The sequence below is a fragment of the Loxodonta africana genome, chromosome 25, assembly GCF_030014295.1.
Source record: "Loxodonta africana isolate mLoxAfr1 chromosome 25, mLoxAfr1.hap2, whole genome shotgun sequence".
NCBI lineage: Eukaryota > Metazoa > Chordata > Mammalia > Proboscidea > Elephantidae > Loxodonta > Loxodonta africana.
The window spans coordinates 29716985-29740344 of NC_087366.1; the positions used below are offsets into that span (position 1 = coordinate 29716985).

The 23360-nt window shown below is 40.1% G+C and overlaps 1 protein-coding gene across 1 annotated transcript in view; it reads left to right on the forward strand.

Moving 5' to 3' along the window:
• The window catches only part of SLC9C2 (solute carrier family 9 member C2 (putative)), a 129856-nt gene that overhangs the window by 72410 nt on the left and 34086 nt on the right, over window positions 1-23360 (forward strand). The window contains exons 15-20 of the mRNA XM_023549143.1: window positions 3172-3370; window positions 4095-4283; window positions 5925-6074; window positions 10952-11003; window positions 12190-12338; window positions 18146-18271. Of these exons, the coding sequence (XP_023404911.1) occupies window positions 3172-3370; window positions 4095-4283; window positions 5925-6074; window positions 10952-11003; window positions 12190-12338; window positions 18146-18271 (865 nt within the window). The remainder of the gene's footprint in view (window positions 1-3171; window positions 3371-4094; window positions 4284-5924; window positions 6075-10951; window positions 11004-12189; window positions 12339-18145; window positions 18272-23360) is intronic.

The following is a 23360-nucleotide window of genomic DNA, read 5'->3' on the forward strand; positions in this document are numbered from 1 at the left end:
GAAACACTGCCCGGTCCTGCACCAGCCTCACAATCGTTGTTATGCTTGAGCCCATTGCTGCAGCCGCTGTGTCAATCCACCTTGTTGAGGGTCTTCCTCTTTTCTGCTGACCCTGCACTTTGCCAAGCATGATGTCCTTCTCCAGGGACTGATCCCTCCTGACAACATGTCCAAAGTATGTAAGATGCAGTCTCGCCATCCTTGCTTCTAAGGAGCATTCTGGTTGTACTTCTTCCAAGACAGATTTATTCATTCTTCTGGCAGTCCACAGTATATTAAATATTCTTTGTAAACACCACACCACAATTCAAAGGCATCAATTCATCTTCAGTCTTCCTTATTCATTGTCCAGCTTTCACATGCACATGATGCAACTGAAAATACCATGGCTTGGGTTAGGCACACCTTAGTCTTCAAGGTGACATCTTTGCTCTTCAACACTTTGAAGAGGTCCTTTGCAGCAGACTTACCCAATGCAATGTGTCTTTTGATTTCTTGACTGCTGCTTCCATGGCTGTTGATTGTGGATCCAAGTAAAATGAAATCCTTGACAATTTCAATCTTTTCTCCGTTTATCATGATGTTACTGATTGGTCCAGTTGTGAGGATTTTTGTTTTCTTTATGTTGAGGTGTAATCCATACTGAAGGCTGTGGTCTTTGATCTTCATCAGTAAGTGCTTCAAGTCCTCTTCACTTTCAGCAAGCAAGGTTGTGTCATCTGCATAACGCAGGTTGTTAATGAGTCTTCCTCCAATCCTGATGCCCCGTTCTTCTTCTTATAGTCCAGCTTCTTGGATTATTTGCTCAGCATACAGATTGAATAGGTATGGTGAGAGAATACAACCCTGACGCACACCTGTCCTGACTTTAAACCGATCAGTGTCCCCTTGTTCTGTCCGAACAACTGCCTCTTGATCTATGTAAAGTTTCCTCATGAGCACAATTAAGTGTTCTGGAATTCCCATTCTTCACGGTGTTATCCATAATTTGTTATGATCCACACAGTTGAATGCCTTTGCCTAATCTCTTAGAGAGCCCGAAATATTAATCTTTTGAATTCCATATCAGGTAGTTCCATTGCCTTTTCTTCTACCAGACTGTTATCTAAGTCTTTATTTTGGTCATTTGCTGGAGCCATCTTGTTCTGCTTTTTTATGTTTTAATATTGTCTGCTGTATCTGAGACATGAAGGTATTATTTTATTTCTTTATCAATTGTTTGTTTCATCCTGCTTGTTTGTTTTGTTTTGATATGTCAGGGCAGGGGACTGGGCCTGCTTTGCTGCTTCCTCATCTGTGGGCATGATAGCTCTTACCACCTTGTCTGGGTAGGCAGGGCGGCAGGAGACAGGGTGAGCCCGCTTCTCTGTACACTGGTTTGACGAGGTGGCTGAGTAAGTGTTGTCTGCCTCCTGATGTTGGTCCAGTGGCATAGAATCATTCACAGCCCCTTGCCAGATGGGCAAGGGTATTGGACTTAGAGTGGTATGGGTTTGCTTCCCACTGTTCAGCAGCTGGTCAAGCAGTGGAGGGGAGGGGTGGTACAGGCTTGTTGCAGCTGGGGATGCTGTAGCCACGGCGGTGCAGCAGAGGGCAGTGGGAAAGGTGTGAAGTGGCATATGGGTCTAGGTAGGAGGGAGAAAGAAAAAAAAGGGGTGGCACAGCAGGTGGGTGTGGGTGGGGTGGACCCAGTGGCTGGCAAGAAGGAGGGGAGGTGACATACAGAGCTAGGTGAGAAGTAGAAAAGAAAGAAAGGAATAAAAGTAAAAAATATAAAAAATAAATGACTGCACAGTGGGGGCCAGTAGGTGGGTGCAGGGCTGTTCAAGGCAGTGGTGGGCCAGTGTACTGGTGGCACCCTCTCCACGGTGGCATGGTGGGGGCTGATGGGAAGGGGGGATGATATACAGGGCTAGTGGGAGGGAGAAAGGAAAGGAAAAAAAAAAAAGGCATGTGGCGAGAGGGGACGGGGTAGACTTGGGGGTGGGGGCAGGGCTTGTATTGTGGACCCCAGCCGTGGGGCTGCTGGGTTGGAGTGGTTCTTGCTTCTACTCATCAGAAGGGTGAAGGGTGGGAAAGTGTGTTTCTCTGGTTACCGGGGGCTCTCTCTTGCTGGGAGCTCTGTGAAGTTGCCTTCCCATATTCCTGTCTGGAGTCGTTGCTGCCTGTGCTTCAAGATGGAGATGTTCTGCTGTGTTAGTTGGCAGAGGACCTCCACTCCATATCTCTCCTTGTTCTGTTTTCTGTCTTCTTCCATTTGGTGTTTGATTTAGTTTTTTAACCCTTCACTTGATGCTTAGGGCTCCAGGATTGATGTTTGCGTCTGTTTTACTTAGTTTTTCAGGTCTTTGCTGCCGAGGGACAGCACGGTTTGTCTGTCTAGGATGCCATGTTGGCTCCGCTTCCTCATGGCAATTATTGAAAAGAATCTTTGTGTGTGTGTGTGTGTTCTTAATTGTAAACCATCCTGATGTGTAATCCATTTTTCACTAAGTTTATTTAAGATTATTGCTTTTGATTTATAAATCTTTGCATATTTTTTCCTATGAACTATAGCCTTGATGAAAAAAAGCTCTTCCCCATTTGTCTTAGTAACCTAGTGCTGTTATAACAAAATATACCACCAGTTGGTGGCTTTACAGACAGGAATTTATTGTCTCATAGTTTTGGAGGCTAGAAGTCCAAATCAGGGTATCAGCTCTAAGGGAGAGACCGTCTTTGTTGGTAGCCCTGAGAGTTCCTTGGCATTTCTTGGGGTTTGTCTTGCCCCATGTATCTGTGTGTCTATTCTGCTCTTTATATAACTAAAATATGATTAGGTTTAGGACTCGTCCTACTCTCGTGTGGCCTAATTAACATAACAAAAGAAAAATCCTACTTCCAAACAGGATTGCGTTCACAATTACATATTTTAGGGGGATACAATTCAAGTCATAACACTATCCCTAATATAGATTAACAAGAGCCGTATTTTTATCTTTCCCCAATGTGATTTTTATGTACAGAAACTATGCTTTTAATTTTTGCTTATGTATCATTTTATAATATTTACACATTTCTTCAAATTAATGTTAATGATTTGACTACTGTTTAAACAAATGTTGAACTTCAAACCTTAACTGTTATAACGTTAAATGATCTGACATTTTATTTAATCTCATTTTTTTGTAGGAATAATAAATTTTTGTTCACCGTATACCAAATTGTCTTTTCAGAAGAGTTTGAATATGCAGAACATATTATAACATTAATGTATATTTATCCTATGATAGTGCATTTATGGCCAATGGTGAGAGAATTAAATGTGTTAGGACTGCTATCGATAAACTACTATTTTATGCTTTTATATGTATTACAAGCAGCATTAAAGGTACTGTTTAAAATAAAAATTATTCTATAAATAGAAGAATTCAGATGTTTTGAATCTGTTTTTGTGATATTATTGAAATAACTTGATACCAGAAGCCATTTGTTATAGTAGTTGCAGGGATCCTGGATTTTTTTAGTTATCTTCTTGAATTTTCTGAGTTTAATAATGAAATCAGTAAAAATTCTCCCCAGAGTATAATAGGGTACAATCTAGGACATTAAGTAAGATAAGTATACAGAGAATCTCAAAGATCAAGTAGAAGAAACTTGGAAATCTAGACATGGTTCCTTCAAATGCTTTCTGGAATGTGGCAATAAACAAATGAATAAATAAAAACAGGTTGGTTTGCTATGTCCTCATCGAAATATGAGAACTACTTTTTAGAAAAAGTGTTTCACAGGTGACTTATCATTATTATTATTTCATACTTTAATTATTATTGATAGTATTGCAATTAACATGTTTACTGTGATTTTTCACTACTTATTTTTGGCATTCCAGCTTCATTATAGATTATATATTATGATTCAGATTATAATTTTTGATGTTGAGGGTTAAAAAATCACATTTTGATTTTAAACGAATGACTTCAAGCTAAATTTTTAGAATATAACTTATTCGTAGTTGAGGACTTGACTATTAGTTTTTAAGATGCGCACCCCACGTCATCGTATAGGTTTCATAAAATGACATGCGTTCTATTGGTTTTCAATATCCTCAACAGATAATAATTTTGAAAAGGAAATACTTTCAACAATGTTGGAATACTTTGGAATTTTTTATCGTGGTTATTGGACTAGTTGATGTCTTTTGTGTATACTCTGTCAAATTGAGACCGGAAAACGTAACTCTTATTCAAGTTACGGTAATAATGGGATATTTCAGAATGATTAGGTTTCTTCCTATCACTAAGGTAAGACTTCACGTTAAAAATTTTTTTTTCTACACTGTTTTTAAGTGAGTTAAAAATCCTCACTTTTTTTTTTTGGAGAAAGAAATGAGGGAAGAAGCTGTTTCATTTCCTGAATATTCGTCCCACAGATATTGATGGCTAGGTTCATTCCCTCACATTCTTCAAGTCTTACTCAAATCTCACCTTCTCACAGCAGCTTTCCCTGACCACCATCTCTAAAATGATAACCTGCCCTACACACCCCCAGCTTCCCACCCCTCCTTCTGACTCTCTTCCACCTATTTAACTTTTCCTTTCCCCATAGCACTTCTCACCTGTTTACTCTTTTGTTGTTTGTACTCTGCATGAAGGCACGGATCTTTGTTTTGGTCATTGATATGATCTGAAGCTCTAGAATGGTATCTAGCATATAAAAGCAAATCATTTGCCTTCTAGTCAACTCCTACTCATGGAGACTCCAAGTGTGTCAGAGTAGCACTAAGCTCCACAGAGTTTTCAATGGCTGATTTTCTGGAAATAAATTGCCAAGGCTTTCGTCCAAGGGGCCTCTGGGTGGACTCAAACCTTCAACCTTTCAGTTAGCAGCTAAGCATGTTAGCCGTTCGCACCAGCCAGGGACTCCTGCCTAGCATATAGTAAGTACTTAGTACACATTTGTTGATGGAATGAATGAAAATCTTGGTGTCATTTGAAGCAGGGTGACTCAGAGACAAGCTATCAAGGCTGTGACCCAGAGGCTGACCAGCCGCCTCTCATTCTGATATCATCCTGATTGAAATATATTTTTCTTTTAGTTTTCATCAAAATTCGCTACATTTTTAATACTAATATTTAATATTATCCTAAATACACACATGATGTTTCTGAAGCAGGGCAGGTTATTATTATTTATAGCAAACAACAACCACGTGGCTCCCCTCTGCCCCATTTCTTATCATCGGGGCAGTGAGATGAGAACTGGATGGATAAAACCCTACGTATACAGAATCTGTGTTGTAGGAAATGAATCAGAGTGCTTATACACATTCTGTCCTCCTCCTCTCCTAAAAGGATTCTGAGTTCTTATTGTTACCAAACCCTAAAAGGAGGGTCCTCGTCCAGCCCGCTCAGACTTGCCAATTACCTGGATGCCGATCTTTGAGAAAGAAAAAGTAACTTTACCGCAATGCACAAAGCAAGAAGCCGGGAGGAATTTCTTCAGATCTGGCTCACCAAGCTAGGAGGAAGCAGGGCTTATATGTGATTTGGGCAGCAAGATGGCGGCTGCTCAGGTGTTCTGGGGAGGAAAAACTCTAGAAGGCAGCCAGGAAACAGGAGGTGACGTGGTTCTTGTCAGACCTCTTGCTTAGAAACAGGGTTTGGGTGATGATTTTCCTTCTGATGGGTTCCTCCTGTTGCTTCGTCCTCTACTGAGATCAATTAGTTGTCACAGCTGGCCCTTCCCTTCATGCAGGGCAGGCCAAATCCGATTTGGGCTAGTTTAAGGACTAAAGGAAATTTACTGGGATTAGTAGGGTCAGGTTACATTATTTTAACCTTTTGGTGCTATTGCTGGTTGGGAAACCATACTTTGAGAACCTTTGCCTTAGAGGGTGTTTGTCTCTTCCAATTTACAAATTTTTTTCCTCCATGTTATTCCAGGTAATAATACCCATCCTGATAAATATTGTAGATGTGCTAATTAAAAAGCGCCTCAGCTTGATGTATAGTATTACAAAAGGCTACGTCAAAAGTCAAGAGGATACCAAACTTTTAATTAAACAAATTTCTAGCCGAGAATCAATATATCAGGTGAGAAACAAGCACTGGTCATTTGGGGGAAAAAAATCACTTAGGCATATTAATTTCTTTTAAGACCACTTCTGGAGATGAATTCTAACCATTGAAGGGGATTCAATTGTCTTATATGAGGTGCTGCAGGGAAGAGAACAGTCTCTGCTCTTTATATTTCAGCTGCTGTTATCATCAAACTCATTGATTATCTTCACATCAGAAAATATACCTACACTCTTCGTTTTTATTTTGTGAGTGCAGAGTAGAAAAGAGGCTCCATGCCTGTCTTGGCAATACTCTTTAAAAGACAGAGTAGCTAGGAAAGGGCTTCATGTGGGGGTTGAGAACTGAACAAGGCTTCAAAGAAAGGATAAGTCTTAAGTGGAGAGAAAGAGAAGGAAAGAGAACAAAGATTTGATGGTGAAAACTTGTATCCTGGTGCTGAGGACTGGGTGAGTAGTAGTGTTTATTTTTTATCATTCAAGACCCTCCTCATTTCCAAGCAGTGAGTGGTAAGTGCCATATGGGAGATGAGGAGAATAAGCACAATAAGAACTTGGAAATGGCAAGCATCATGTCCTAACCAGGCTCCCTCATACCAGTCTGTATACTCCAGGCCACTTTTTGCAATTTAGCAGAGTAATGTTCCTAAAAGGGCTATTTTTAATTTCATATATGATTGTTTGCTTAAAAGTATTCAATGGCTCTTTATTGCCTAAAGGGTAAAGCCATTGAATTTATATGTGAATATATATAGATATGAATATATGTGCTCCATAGGATTTTCAATGGCTGTAATCTGGATGGCACAAATGGTTAAGCACTCAACTACTAGGCAAAAGGTTGGTGGTTGAAACCAACCCAGAGATGCCTTGAAGGACAGGCCTGCTAATCTGCTTTCAAAAGATCACAGCCTTGAAAACCCTATGGAGCAGTTCTACTCTGCACACATGGGATCACCATGAGTTGGCGTAAACTCGATGACAACTAACAACTAAAAACAAATCTTATGAAAGTAGATCACCAGGCCTTCTGTGGTGCTGCTGAGTGGATTCCAACCAACAACCTTTTGTTTAGTAATTGAGCGCAACTGTTTCTGCTACCTTGGGAAGCCTACTTTCTCATTAAATGACTCTAAAAATAGAAAACCAATAAATAGCCTTTACCTTGTTCTGATCATGTGAAAATTATGCACTGTAGAATCTTTCATTAAAGATTTATTACTTGAAAGAGGCTAAGTGAAACAGCCAAATGGATTTTTAAAAATATGTATATTTTTACTTGTTTCTTTCTCTTCTTTTGGCTTATATTCTTCAGGCACTCTTTCTTGAATCCCATATGAGCCTCTTTTTTTTACCTTCTGTTTTGTTACACTGGATTATGTCTTCAAATTTTTTTTTTCCATAGGATGCATATATATGATCTATTTATTTTGCTCCATGGTTGATTTTCTTTGCTCAGAACTTGAAGACATTACCGCTCTGTCTTTGTTATTGCTGATACAAGTCTGATTTTACTTTTGCAGGTGATTTTTTTTCTCTTTGGAGGCTTTTAGGATTTTCTGCTTGGAATTCCAAAATTTCAAAACGATGCATTTAGATGTGATTCTTTTTTAGATTCATCTCACTCAGTACTTGGTGGGGACTTTGTAATCTGAAGATTCTTCTTTCTTCTTTTTTTTTGATTGTTTTGTCCTTTCTGTGCTCTCCGTCTGGCACCCTTTTAAACAGATTTTTGAATATCTGAATTTGGTCCCTGTCTTAACTTTTCTCATACTTTTCATCTATTTGCTCTATCTTCCAGGTTACTAATTCAATCTTTAGCTGTGTTCATTCTGCTGTTCAGCCCATCTATTAAATCACCTTTTAAAAATTTTTTTGGCAACCACTTTTTGATCTCTAAGAATTGTGATTGCTTGTTTCTCTCTTTCTCTCTCTCTTTTTTTTTTTTTTGTAATAACTGGTTCCTTTTTTTTTTTTTAATGAATGTGATTCTCTTTGGTTTTCTTGTTTGTTTGCTTTTTAATGTGGTAAAATACATATAATACAGCATTTACCATTATAACCATTTTAAAGTGTTAAATTCTGTGGTATCATAGTACATTCACAATGTTGTGCAAACCATCACCACTATCTAGTTCTAGGACTTTTTCATCACCCCGGATAGAAACCTTGTATACATTAAGCACTCATTCCCCATCCTCCCCTTTCCCTTGAATCTCCTAATTAAAATTTTTTTTCCTATGTTAATTCTACTTCCTTGGGATTAATTCTTCCATTTGCAGTGTTTGGTCCCTCTCTTTCTTACTCTTCCCCTCACCCCCCACCTCAATGTTTGGTGATTTTGGTTATATTTTTATATTTGTAGATGAGAGTCTACCCTGAACAGTATCAATAGCTGAAGGGCATTTTCTCAGTCCAAGTGAGGCTCTTAATTTTTAACCTGACAATGAATTTAAATTAGAATTACTAAAGCCCTGTATACAATGATTGCTTGTATATACATAATGTCAGGGATGGGCTAGGAGTTATATCTTCTGACCGGGATTTTTTTTTTTTTCCTTTTGTAGTGACTATGAATTACCGCAGGTCCTTAGCCAAGAGAAAATGGCTCTTTCCTTATTTACTTATTTTTTAATTTCTGGTGAAAATATACACAACAAAACATACCTGTTCAACAATTTTTACATGTACAGATCAATGCCATTGATTGCGTTCTTCACGTTGTATCGCCATTCTTACTATCTCTACCCATACTGTTTCACCACCATTAACTTTAATCTCTATGCCCCTTCAGGTTCTCATCTGTACATTAGAGTTATTGTTGTCACTTTGATCTCATATAGATAATTCTTTAAAAGATTGTAATTTTCAAGGCTGACATTCTTTAATAATTGAGTTAAACTGTTGTTTTGTTTACAGATGACTTCATGGGATAGTTTTGGTTCAAAGTTTAAAGATTATTTCAGAACAATATATATGGGGGTTCTCCCAGTCTCAATGGATCCAGTAAGCCTGGTTTCCATAGGAATTTGATGTTCTGTTCCACATTTCCTTACTGAAGTCAGGAGAGGGGAAGGGGTCGTGAACACCTGTCTTAATCTCTTTTTATCTCCAAACCCAAACCAAAAAAACTGAACCCATTGCCATCCAGTCAATTCTGGCTCATTGTGATCCTATAGGACAGAGTAGAACTGCCCTCTAGAGTTTCCAAGGATTTGAACCGCCGACCTTTTGGTTAGCAGCTGTAGCACTTAACCACTATACTAGCAGGGTTTCCAGAATACATAAAAATACATATTTTTAAATACCTTCAGCGTTTAAGGTTTCCTTTTATAATCAGAGGACTACTATAGGAAGAGTAAACTTGAATTTAAGAAAGACACCTGACATCTTTCATGGTATCCTTATAGATAAGGTGGAGAAATATTATCTAGACTTATTAAGGAAATATTGATTATTGGACCAATATCAATATGCATGCAGCAGAACTCAACCTTGCTGATTTACTTTGAATAATGGATAGAGAAAAAAATTAAGAAAATTATTGAAAGTCTAAATTGATTTATATTATAAAGAACATAGAGTTATTCAGAAGAGAAAAGATTTCAGAGGTACGAAGAGGAGAGAAGAAAAACAAGAGACAGTTGGAGCAAGTTAAGAATATGTTTTGAGGCGTTTAGGGAAAGCGACAGATTTGAGGGCAGTTGCCCTGATGGGTAAGAGATTAAGTGAATCTGCCTTAGGCATTTTTTTTAGAAGGCTTCAGTAAAAATTTAAATGCCTTTTTGATGTGGGTTTAGATATCAGATTGGTGTGAATTTTGAAAGTAACCTGGTTCAGAAAACTGGCTGGTGGCAGCTCACCCTTAGAGAGGTCACATCTATGTCTAGGCCTTCACGACACTCTTTGTCAGCAGGACAGCAGGAGTCAGTTTGTATGCTCTCTTGGCAATGCCATCCTATACCAGTTTTACAGAGTTGCTCTAAATCCAGTTTAGTAAAAGGGGATTAGCTGCTATCTGTGCTCCTATGCAAGCAGTGCTGGATCACAGTATGTTGAGGCCGTGGGTGGGTTAATAACTTGTCATTGTCCAAATATCTATTCAATATTATTAAGAAAGAAAAACCAATTTAATAAAAATTGTATACCAAATTCTTATATTCAAAATAAGTGACTTATTTTATGGGATTTTCCTAAGCCACATAAATTTCTGGGAGTGTTATTAAACTGTTGTAACTTTAGATAACAAACCAGTTGTCCCCTCTCACTAGCACTAGGCCGTGCATTATTTGGGTACAGAATTTCAGTCATTTGCAACTGAAAACCCAGGTTTTTGGTCCCAGACCTGTTGGTGTGGCCAAAAGCAAGCTCCAGAAAAACTCAAAACTAGACAGTAAACCTCATGAAGAATAGTGCCTGGGACAGGGTAAGCTTTCAACAAGTATTTGTTATATGATTGAACAGAGATTGGTTAGCCTGGGAGTGGAGCTATTTCTTCAGTTATAGAAGGAGTCCTCCATAGGAAGCCTGAACTAATTGATGCCATATTTTCTCATCATTCCCTAGTTTTTTGCTCCCGATTGACTAGCTCCCTACACAGGGATCTCTGTCTATGTGAATATTCGTTCTTGCACAGTGCAGCACACACTAGTCTTTTCTGAGAAGTGTTAGGCACAGTAGTTATGCAAGCCAATGACTGCACAACATTCGTTGTAATTTGGATATGAGCATAGGGCAAGCAGCACAATTTGTGCAGAGGGAAGAACTTAGCCAAACACCTCCCCCAAATCATAAATGAGATGAGATTGCTCTACCATACTTTTTTTTTTTAATTTAAAACAAGAAATGCACTTGGTGTAATAGAAAACTAATGTTTTTCTTAATTTATTACAGAAATTATATGACATTTTGGAAACCAACAGGCGAGATGCTGTGAAAGAATTAGGTAGGTATTCTCAGTACCTGATATCCTCCAGTCACATATTACCCCATCATTTAACCAAAGGAAGACAGCTTCTTTCTTTTATCTGCTTTCATTCATCATTTTTTTTTCATTCAATGAGCATTTATTGTGCACGTAAGATGGGCTAAGTATGGGAAAGCAAAGATGGATAGGCCTGGACCCTTAAACAGTGCAGCATCTGGTGGAGGGTCTGAGCAAGTGAAGAGAGAATTGCAGAGTTAGAGGAGCCCTCTTAGTTGCTACGGGAGCATAGAGGGAAGAATGGGGAGGAGTGTGGAAGGTGTATTAATGTGGCAAGGTTGGGCACCTTAAGGTTGCAAGAAAAAGACATGCAAAGATATTTGGCAAAGGTCTTCTTTGATTTGTTTTGTTTTTGTTTTGCAAGGATACTTAAGGATGTGGGGTTGCAAAAGATGTGATATCTTGAGCCTTTACAGTCACTCTTTGGTTCAGTGCTTGCTTTACTTGAAGCACACAGCAGGAGACCTAGGATTTTAGAGCTTCTTGGGTTAGTTTTTCTTATAAAAGTTTTGTGGGCCAGGCTCTCAGTGCATATAAAAGTTCCTGGTAGAAGACCTGGCAGAGGGTAGGCCCTGAATAAATGGAAGTTATTATGAAAGAAATAAAGTAAAATCACTCTGTATTCATAACCACATTGTAAGATGCCATATAGATTTCTGGGGACTGTACTTCTGAAATCAAAATTGAAAGAACGTGCTCTAATGAATGAAAATGTAAGTTTGGAAACAATAGGTCAGAAAGTCCAGGACCCATGGTGCCATTTACATTTTGTCAGAATTTTATTCCTATGCTTTTAAAGACTTGGGGCCTAGGAACCGTGTTGCCTTATATTATGTTTTAGATCAGTATGGAATATTACAAAGTTTTCTTGATTCAGTTTGTAAAAGGATCTCTGTAGTAAAGATACGTAGGCAATGCCATGGAAGTAAAGCAGAGAGCGTGATTACCTCCTCGGGGAAGCCAATTTTCAACTTTCTCATCCATAAAAACGAGATGAAAATAATTATAGTTCCACTGGCCTCACAAGTTTTGTGTGAAACTAGAGTGAAGGGGTGCTTGTGTAAATATTTCAGAAATTAGAAACCATGATAAAAATATTACTATGGGTATTGCATCAGTTGTTTACTGATGACTTTATTTGCTTCAGGACTCATAGAGCATGAGGGGCGTGATGTTGTCATTGCTTTGAAGTCTAAGCAGGCCATCCAGAATGTGATTCATAAAGCTCAGAAAAACCTCACCTTCCTTTGGTCAAGAGGTATTATTGGTAATCATGAAGGCATCGAGATGAAGAAGGTAACAAAGCAGTTGCCCGTATTGCTATACCTGCAATCCAATCTCTTGATTCCACCAGCCTATTTTTTAATACCCAGCCTGCATTGTTACCTTAGTAGGTGTAAGGAATGAGCAAGATTGGAAAAAGAGTGATTAACCTCAGGTGTTAAGCCCTGTAACTGCCTGCAGTCTTTGTTAATGCCAAAGAGTTTTTATTACCACCTGGTATTTTTAGGTATACTCTATTAGTCAAAACTACATGGTTGCAAGTAACAGAAACCAACTTGAGCTAGGTTTAGCAAAAAGTGGTGTTGAGGGGTTTGTCCTAAGGACACAGAGTATCTTACAGAACCCAGGGGGTATCCAGGCTATGAGTCCAGGTCTCAGCAAGGGACTAGAACCAGGACCTGGAAAGCTTTCAAGATTTTCTATTTCCCATCAGAGTTGCCCCCTGCAACATCTTCCTTTGGCTCCCTCTACAGACCAGCGAGAGTTTTCTGCTCCAGAAAATGAATATGTCCTGAAATGTGTACTGCCTAGTCCCGCCAACTATAGGCAACTGTACTTCGTTTGGGAGGTGGGAATCAGGATCACATAATGTTAAATTAACATGGTAGGGAAGGGATGCACCTGTGTGTGCATGTGTGTGTGTGTGTGTGTGTGTGTGTTGGTGGGGGCCTGGAGAGAGGCAGATCTGAGAGGAGAGGAGCTGGGAAGACATCACATACTGGTTAGCTAATAAATGGACTTTTGAAAAATTAGAAATATATTACAAAAAAAAAGTAAGATGGGGAGAAAAAAACAACTTGAATCCACCCTTTCTATCACACCCACCATCTCAGCTTTGTATCTGTGAGAAATAGCAGGGCTCTTTACAACATCATACAAGGGTCCACTTCCTGTAGAGCAAAAAAATGGAAGTTCTGATCCCACATTCTGTCTGCACTGCCCACTGATACGGTGCTCCTGGGTGTCACATGCTTTACCTGTCACTGGGAGCTCCCAGCCATGGGCCTCTATGTACTGTGCTCCTGGTCATTCCCTGGACACGATCCCCTTTCCATGGCCCCAAGAGATGTGGAAGAGACCACCTTTCCCATTTATGATCCTATGGCTTAGTTACTAGAACACCATGGCAAAGGGTTAAGTGGGTGATATGATTTCTCCCTAGCATCTGTCTGTGGGGGAATAGAGCTACTTTAAAGTATTCTTTAAGTTACACCCTACACATATTATACGTGTAATTTTGTATTCTATTTTTCACTTAGCACTTTGAAGGCTATGTAAGACTCAGCTGAATGCTTGAGGCCCATTAATTAAAATAAATAAACAATAGCCCTTATGAGGAGAGAGACTTAATTTTTCCTGTTGGGTTGTTTAAAAAGGTAATGGGTGAATCAGTATTTGTTGTTGTTAGGTGCCGTCGAGTTGATTCCGACTCATAGTGACTCTATGCACAACAGAATGAAACACTGCCAGGTCCTGCGCCATCCTTATAATCGTTGTTATGCTTGAGCTCATTGTTGCAGCCACTGTGTCAATCCTCCTCGTTGAGGGTCTTCCTCTTTTCCGCTGACCCTGTACTCTGCCAAGCATGATGTCCTTCTCCAGAGACTGATCCCTCCTGACAACATGTCCAAAGTGTGTAAGACGCAGTCTTGCCATCCTTGCTTCTAAGGAGCATTCTGCCCACACTTCTTCCAAGACAGATTTGTTCGTTCTTTTGGCAATCCATGGTATATTCAATATTCTTCGCCTACACCACAATTCCAAGGCGTCAATTCTTCTTCGGTCTTCCTTATTCATTGTCCAGCTTTCACATGCATATGATGTGACTGAAAATATCATGGCTTGGGTTAGGCACACCTTAGTCTTCAAGGTGACATCTTTGCTCTTCAACACTTTGAAGAGGTCCTTTGCAGCAGATTTGCCCAATGCAACACGTCTTTTGATTTCTTGACTGCTGCTTGCATGGCTGTTGATTGTGGATCCAAGTAAAATGAAATCCTTGACAACTTCAATCTTTTCTCTGTTTATCATGATGTTGCTCATTGGTCCAGTTGTGAGGATTTTTGTTTTCTTTATGTTGAGGTGTAATCCATACTGAAGGCTGTGGTCTTTGATCTTCATCAGTAAGTGCTTCAAGTCCTCTTCACTTTCAGCAAGCAAGGTTGTGTCATCTGCATAACGCAGGTTGTTAATGAGTCTTCGTCCAATCTTGATGCGCCGTTCCTCTTCATATAGTGCAGCTTCTCATATTATTTGTTCAGCATACAGATTAAATAGGTATGGTGAAAGAATACAACCCTGAAGCACACTTTTCCTGACTTTAAAACAATCAGTATCCCCTTGTTCTGTCCGAACAACTGCCTCTTGATCTATGTAAAGTTTCCTCATGAGCACAGTTAAGTGTTCTGGAATTCCCATTCTTCGCGGTGTTATCCATAGTTTGTTATGATCCACACAGTCGAATGCCTTTGCATAGTCAATAAAACACAGGTAAACATCCTTCTGGTATTCTCTGCTTTCAGCCAGAATCTAACTGATATCAGCAATGATATCCCTGGTTCCACATACTCTTCTGAAACCGGCCTGAATTTCTGGCAGTTCCCTGTCAATATACTGCTGCAGCTGACTTTTAAAGATCTTCAGCAAAATTTTGCTTGCGTGTGATATTAATGATGTTGTTCTATAATTTCCACATTCGGTTGGATCACCTTTCTTGGTAATAGGCAGAAATATGGATCTCTTCCACTCAGTTGGCCAGGAAGCTGTCTTCCATATTTCTTAGCATAGATGAGTGAGCACCTCCAGTGTTGCATCCATTTGTTGAAACATCTCAATTGATATTCCATCAATTCCTGTAGCCTTGTTTTTTGCCAATGCCTTCAGAGCAGCTTGGACTTCTTCCTTCAGCACCATCGGTTCCTGATCATATATGCCACCTCTTGAAATGGTTGAATATCGACTAATTCTTTTTGGTATAATGACTCAGTGTATTCCTTCCATCTTCTTTTGATGCTTCCTGCGTCCTTTAATATTTTCCCCATAGAATCCTTCACTATTGCAACTCGAGGCTTGAATTTTTTCTTCAGTTCTTTCAGTTTGAGAAATGCCGAGTGTGTTCTTCTCTTTTCGTTTTCCATCTCCAGCTCTTTGCACATGTCATTATAATACTTTGTCTTCCCGAGAGGCCCTTTGAAATCTTCTCTTCAGTTCTTTTACTTCATCAATTCTTCCTTTTGCTTTAGCTGCTCGACGCTCAAGAGCAAGTTTCAGAGTCTCCTCTGACATCCGTCTTGGTCTTTTCTTTCTTTCCTGTCTTTTCAGTGACCTCTTGCTTTCTTCATGGATGATGTCCTTGATGTCATTCCACAACTTGTCTGGTCTGCAGTCACTAGGGTTCAATGCGTCAAATCTATTCTTCAGATGGTCTCTAAATTCAGGTGGGATATGCTCAAGGTCATATTTTGGCTCTCGTGGACTTGCTCTGATTTTCTTCAGTTTCAGCTTGAACTTGCCTATGAGCAATTGATGGTCTGTTCCACAGTTGGCCCCTGGCCTTGTTCTGACTGATGATATTGAGCTTTTCCATCGTCTTTTTCTACAGATATAGTCAATTTGATTTCTGTGTGTTCCGTCTGGCAAGGTACATGTATATAGTCACCGTTTATGTTGGTGAAGGAAGGTATTTACAATGAAGAAGTTGTTGGTCTTGCAAAATTCTATCTTTTGATCTCTGGCATTGTTTCTTTCACCAAGGCCACATTTTCCAACTACTGATCCTTCTTCTTTGTTTCCAGCTTTTGCATTCCAATCGCCAATAATTATCAATACATCTTGATTGCATGTTCGATCAATTTCAGACTGTAGCAGCTGATATAAAATCTTCTAGTTCTTCATCTTTAGCCCTAGCGGTTGGTGTGTAAATTTGAATAATAGCTGTATTAACTGGTCCTCCTTGTAGGCATATGGATATTATCCTATCACTGACAGCGTTGTACTTCAGGATAGATCTTGAAACCTTCTTTTTGATGATGAATGCAACACGATTCCTCTTCGAGCTGTCATTCCCAGCATAGTAGGCTATATGATTGTCTGATTCAAAATGGCCAATACCAGTCCATTTTAGCTCACTAATGCCTAGGATATTGATGTTTATGTGTTCCATTTCATTTTTGATGATTTCTAATTTTCCTGGATTCATACTTCATTCATTCCAGGTTCTGATTATTAATGGATGTTTGCAGCTATTTCTTCTCATTTGGAGTCGTGCCACATCAGCAAATGAAGGTCCCAAAAGCTTTACTCCAACCAAGGCATTAAGGTCGACTCTACTTTGAGGAGGCAGCTCTTCCCCAGTCATCTTTTGAGTGCCTTCCAACCTGGGGGACTCATCTTCCAGCACTATATCAGACAATGTTCCACTGCTATTCCTAAGGTTTTCACTGGCTAATGTTTTTCAGAAGTAGACTGCTGGGTCCTTCTTTCTAGTCTGTCTTAGTCTGGAAGCTCAGCTGAAACCTGTCCTCCATGGGTGACCCTGCCGGTATCTGAATACTGGTGGCATGGCTTCCAGCATCACAGCAACACACAAGCCCCCACAGTATGAGAAACTGACAGACATGTGGGGGATCAGTCATTTACCAAGTACTTATTGAATGCCTAGAGCCCTGGTAGCATAGTGGTTAAGAGCTGGGCTGCTGACTAAAAGGTCGGTAGTTTGAATCCACCAGCTGCTTCTTAGAAACCTTACAGAGCAGTTCTACTCTATCCTATAGAGTAGTTGAAATTGACTCCACAGCAAGAGGTTTTGGTTTTATGGAATGCCTACTAACTGCCTAATTTCAGCAAAAGAGATATAATTATCAATCCCAGGGGAAAAGAAGCTTGAAAATGTATTCAACTCAATAAGTACAGGTTGGATAGCTACTATGTGCCATGAGTCCTGAGAGGGGCTTGGGATATTTAATGAATATAACACTGATCCCAAAGTCCATGGGCTCCTCCTCATTCTTTCATTCAGTCATTTATGCATGCAAACAAAAAAAGTTACATATATGAAAGATAAGACAGAGAAGTAAAAATACTACTACTACAGTATAATGAGTTCCATAATGGAGACCTCTAGGAGAGGCAGTGAAAGTAGAGAAAGTGATTATCTCTTGACCAGTGGGGGAAGCCTTGTCTGGCTGAAACTATATCCTCCTAAGTTAGAAGGACTTAGAAAAGCAAATCGCACACATGGGGGTTAAAAAGGGAAGAGCGAGAACATGGCATTAAATCATTTAGTAGTCAACTGCACAGTTTAGACCATTTGAGATGAAGTCAAGGTAGAATACAGTGTTAACTGGATTATAAAAAATGATAGACTTAATCTGAGTTAATATACAAGGAAAATAGTAAGCAGGGCAGAATGGAGACAAAAAAAGGTTCGATTATTTAAATAGGGTGAAAGAAGCTGTGAATCAAAATCAAGGTTAAATTTGTATAACAGTAGATGCTAAACACGCCAAGGCAAAGCTGATCACCAAGACTTTTAAAAAACTTGAATTTTAATATTTTATTAAAACTAATTTTTAGTATAGTTTTAGGTTCACAAAAAAAAAATTTGACAGTACAGGAAGTTCTCATATACCCCCTCACATGCACAGTTTCCCCTATTATTAAGACTTTACATTAGAATGGTACATTTGTTATAATTAATGAACTAATATTGGAACATTCTTATTAACTAAGGCCCATAGTTTATTCAAATTTCCTTAGTTTTTACCTAATGTCCATTTTCTGTTTCAAGATCTGATCACTATTATTTTGATTGTTTTTAGGTACTTCTTACAAAAATAAAAGCACTGAATAATATTCCAATGACAATCCCACCCCCTACTCCTGACAAATATCTTCATAACATCATTTGGCTGGAAAATAAAGAGGTTCTCATTGAGTTTTTCAAGGTAAAGATTTGATCTATCCCAATTCAAGTTTGATGATAATTATTTTCAATTTTTTCCACTCCTTGATGCAAGAGTAACAGAAAAGCATATGCAAAGCACAAATTCTGTGCTGGTCAACTCAGGGTAAACCAAAAGAGAAGCGCAACAAAGCCCAGAATCTTCTTGCCCTCCTTAACTCATACCTATGCAGAGCTGTTAGACTTTCTCTACCCCTTACAAACATTTCTCAGTCTTTAAGTGCCCCTTTCGTTAATATGGAGCCCCTGGGTGGTGCAAATTTTTAAAACACTCAGCTGCTATCCAAAAGGTTGGTGGTTCAAGTCCACTCAGAGATGCATTGGAAGAAAGCCCTGACAATCTACTTTTGAAAAATCAGCCATTGAAACCCCTGTGGAGTGCAGTTTTACTGTGACACACATGGGTCACCATGAGTTGGAGTTGACAGCAAATAGTGGTAGGTCCCTTAATATGAGTGGTTCTTGATAGCTATTTGCAAAAAATGGCATGGTGGTGTCTGACCTCCTTTAACTTAATGGGAGGAGAGAGTATCACCATCAACATCAGCCCAAGTCTGATTTCTTTGAGATGGAAGTCAGACATACTCCCTCTCTCCAACCTTTTTACCAATTCTGACACCTGCTATCACACCCATGGCACTGTCTACTTTACTGTTCAGTTTGATAATTCATTGCAATGGCTACACTGAACTCACAGACTATACTCAGAGTTATGGGGTATTAGGGAAATAATAGGTATAACTCAGGATCAACATTAACAGACTACAACTCGGGATGAGGATCACGAAGCATGTAGGCAAAGTCTCCCTTCTTCAGTGCAAGATAGCCTCAGCTCCTCTTGGCCATGCAAGAACCCCCTCAGCCCCCTGGGGACAGGATCCTCTTGGCCCCCCTCAGGACAGGCCTCCCTCCTCAACCCTCGGCCCCTCAGCCCCTTGGCCTGGACTCTGCCTGGCCTCTGCCCTGTTTTGGCAAGTTACGAAGCTCTTTAGCTCCACCAATAAGTGACTGAAGGCACCCCATCCACCAGGAAGCCTCTTGTTAAAGTTGCTCAGCTCTCTGGCTCTGTGGGTCATCACACGCACCATAGTTGACTTGCTATGTGGGCTGGGAAGCCCACTGTGCTGTCTCACATCAGTCTCCTGATTTTGCTGCCACCGTTTCTCTGCCCCTGGACTCTGCTGTGCTTGCCACTGCTTTTTGCCATCTCATGCCTTTTCTGGTGTTATAGCTCTCTCTGTCTCCCGAGTCTAGGAGGTTCTCAGTACAGGGGCCCTGGGCCCAACGTATATGCTCTGCTCCTGGCTCTTCTTTCTTGATGGTAGGGAGGTCCCCTCTTCTCGCCTCTGGGCTGGCTCATTTTAAGCCTAGCAGGATGATACAACTGACCAATCCCCTCATTAGGTTTCCATACACCTTATTTACATGGTCCCATCCTCACAGGGTTCCATGCACTATATTATTACTATTAGCAGGCTGTCCAGTCCCCTTGTTGGGCCACAAGCACCTTGTTTGCATGTAGTCCCATGCAATCACTGTGCGGGAGTCACAAAGATTATGGCTAAACTTGTTGCCATTGAGTCGATTCCAACTCATAGTGACCCTATAGGAGAGAGTAGAACTGCCCCACAGGGTTTCCAAGGAGTGACTGGTGGAGTCTAACTGCCGACCTTTTAGTTAGCAGTCAAGCACTTAACCACTGCACCATCAGAGCTCCTAAGACTATGGCTATGAGGCCCATATTAAGTAGTTCACTGCACCATACCATTTAAATCTGATTTCATGTGGGTAAAAATTATGATGAATTGGGAACACGTGGGCATTATTTTCATTAGGGGTAGCCCGTGGATTGCATGGATAATTAAAATCCATATACAGGTAGTCCCTGACTTACGATGGGGTTCCCTTCCAATGACTCCATTGTAAGTCAGCTCTGACATAAGTTGAATACCTCTTCATTTATTTATTTTTCATTATTATTGCCTTTTATTATCAGTATCTTTTATAAATTCAATCTTTGATCTTCACGTGAATATCTGAGTATGTCAGCAAATTACCTGCTGCAACATTGCACGTAGTACATATTACTAATGATAAGATATAAAAATATATATATAAAACATAAAAAAATGAAACAGAAGGTCATAAGAGTGGTTCGTTGTGGCTTGAATATGTTGTAAGTTGGGGACTACTTGTAGTAAAACAAAACAAACAACTCTTATCGTAGACTGCAATTTCAATCTTGGTCTGTATCACAGCTACAAGGGACAACAATAGTAATTATCACTACACCCTCCTTTTTCCTTCTCTCAGCTGGTGCAGTTACTTAAAAAGGTCTACAAAGATAAGCAGGTAGAAAACAAGGCTTGAATGATACGTAAGCTGGATAATTGATCTTAGGTGAGCTGTTTTTAAAAAAAATTCTGGAGAGGTCCATTCTTATTGCAATACCTTCAAGCAATTCAGAGGAATATAAAGTGAAAACTGGAAGCCTTTATTCACTCTCCCTCCTGATCTTCAGAGGCAACCACCGTGAATGATTTGGGAATATGTTTCCTGCACATGTTTCTAAAGTGCAAATCTGTAACCATCATTTTTCTGTTAAAAACCCTTCAGTGGTTCCCCACTGGTTTGGGGGAAAGTCCAAATAATTTAATATGTCTCAAGAACTAGCCATAGGTCATCTCTCTAGTCCTGTCTCCACCAGGACTGCGGCATGACTTTGGTGGGCCCTATGCACCTTTGCCTTTGTGTTCTACTTCCTCCATTAAAAAAATACAAAAGTTGTGTTTTATGACTATGTTAGTGTTAAGATAAATACATTAGTATTATATATCAAAACATTAAAAGTTCAGTTTTTTACTGATTTTAAAAGACATTAAAACATTATTGTGGGTCTTGAAAAGTTTTTTTTAGTGTTAAGATAAATACATTAGTATTATATATCAAAACATTAAAAGTTCAGTTTTTTACTGATTTTAAAAGACATTAAAACATTATTGTGGGTCTCGAAAAGTTTTGTGGACTCTAGGCATTGTGCCTCCTGATACCTCATGGATAACTGGGCCCTCGTCTCTACCTTGCCTGCCTTAGCCCTGTTGAATCTTTTGCTGTTACCTCAACTGCAGATATTCTTTTTGCCTCTGGGTCTTTGCATATGCTGACCCTCTGCCTGAGTGGTTTTCAACCCTTCTTATCCTGGCTGTTACTCTTCCTTCCGGTCTCAGCTTAACTGTCCCTTCCTCTGTAAAGTCTTCACTGGACATCCAAGGCAGGTCCTGTGGCCTTTTTGCATTTTTCCATGTTGCCCTGTCCCTGTCTCCTTTGTACAAATTATAATTATCTACTCAACCTAACTACAAATTCTTTTTAGAGAGAGAATTTGTTTAGTTTACCATTATAACCCAAACCCCAAACTGAGGCTAAATGTATTTTATTCATTCCATAAACATTTATTGTACTGGACACTAATCACAAGACCTATAGCTTGTTGAAGGAGCCCGAGGGCACAATGGTTAAGTGGTTGGGTACTAACACAAAGGTTGGCAGTTTGAACTCACCCAGTGGCTCTTCAGGACAAAGACCTGACGATCTACTCCCACAAAGATTACCAAAATAAAATCCGTTGCTGTCCAGTTGATTCTGATTCATAGCGACCCTCCAAAGCTGTAAATCTTTATGGAAGCAGACTGCCACATCTTTCTACTGCGGAGCAGCTGGTGGTTTGAACTGCCAACCCTTTGGTTAGCAGCCAACCACTTTACCAGGCTCCTCCCATAAAGATTACAGACAGTTCTATTCTGTCACATGGGTCACCATGAGTCAAAAATTGACTCTACAGCACCTAAAAACAACAGTTTATTTGCTTCTCCCTTTCTTTCTAAAAGTCGATGTGGTATGTCAGCAGGTTATAATTCATTAACAAACCAAAAATAATATAGTTTTGGAGGCAGAGCAAAAATGGCGCTATAGACAGAAGCACCATGTCATCCCTCCACAGCAAAGACCCAAAAAACTAAGTAAAACAGAGGCAAATGTCAATCCTGGAACCCTAAGATTCAAATGAAGAGATAAAGACGTCAACCAAGCACCGAATGGAATAAGAAACTGATAGAGAACAAGAGTGAAGAGAGATACAGGCTGGAGGTCCCCTATCAGCTACTGGAGCATGGATTAGCCATCTTGGACTCCTGTCAGAGACTGGCAGACAGGGAGCATGGGAAAGCAGCTTCACAGAGCTCCCAGCGGGAGACAGAGTACCCGGTAACCAGTGATACGTGTTTTCCCACCCCCCACTCTTCTTCCCCCTGCTAGGCCTCCGCTGCTTCCTGGTGAGCCACAGTTGCTCAGCAGGGAGATGCCGGTTCTGTGCCACTTGGATTTGCTCTGCCCACACGGGCTGGCTCCTTCAGTGCAATTTCTTTGTTGCTGTTGTTGCATTTTTCGACTTCTTTTAGTTTCGTCCCTCTCTCTCATGTCCTTCCATTCCTTTCTCTCTAACACCTACCTCTGTGTGCCATCTCTGCTTCTTCCTGACAGGCTGTGAAACACTGCTCAGCTGGGGAACCCCTTCCCTGGTCTGCGCTGCCACACCGGGAGGATCCCTGATCCCTGGGCCTTTTTTTTTTTTTTTCATTTCTCGGTTTCTTGTCTCTCTCTACTTACCTTCTTTTTCTGTCTCCTGAATACCTGGCGCTGGGTGGTATCTCCATCTCGACTAGAAACGCTGCATGACACAGCTCGGGAGCTAATTCCCTGATCTGTGCCACCATGCCAGTAGGATCCCTGGTCTTTTTATTTATTTTTTTCCTTTCTGTTTTTCTTTATTTCTTGGTTTCTCATCTCTGTCTCCCCATCTCCCCTCTCTACCTTCCTTCCTTTCCTTCCTCCCAACCACCTGGCATCATTTTTTTTTTTCTCGGTTTCTGGTCTCTCTCTACATTCCTTTCCCCCATCACCTAGCTGCAGGTGCCTTTCTCTCCTTTTTTTATTCAGTTTCTTATCTCTCTCTCCCTTCCTTTCCTTTCTCCCACCCATCTAGCTGTGTGAGCTGTATCGGTCCCTTCTTGATG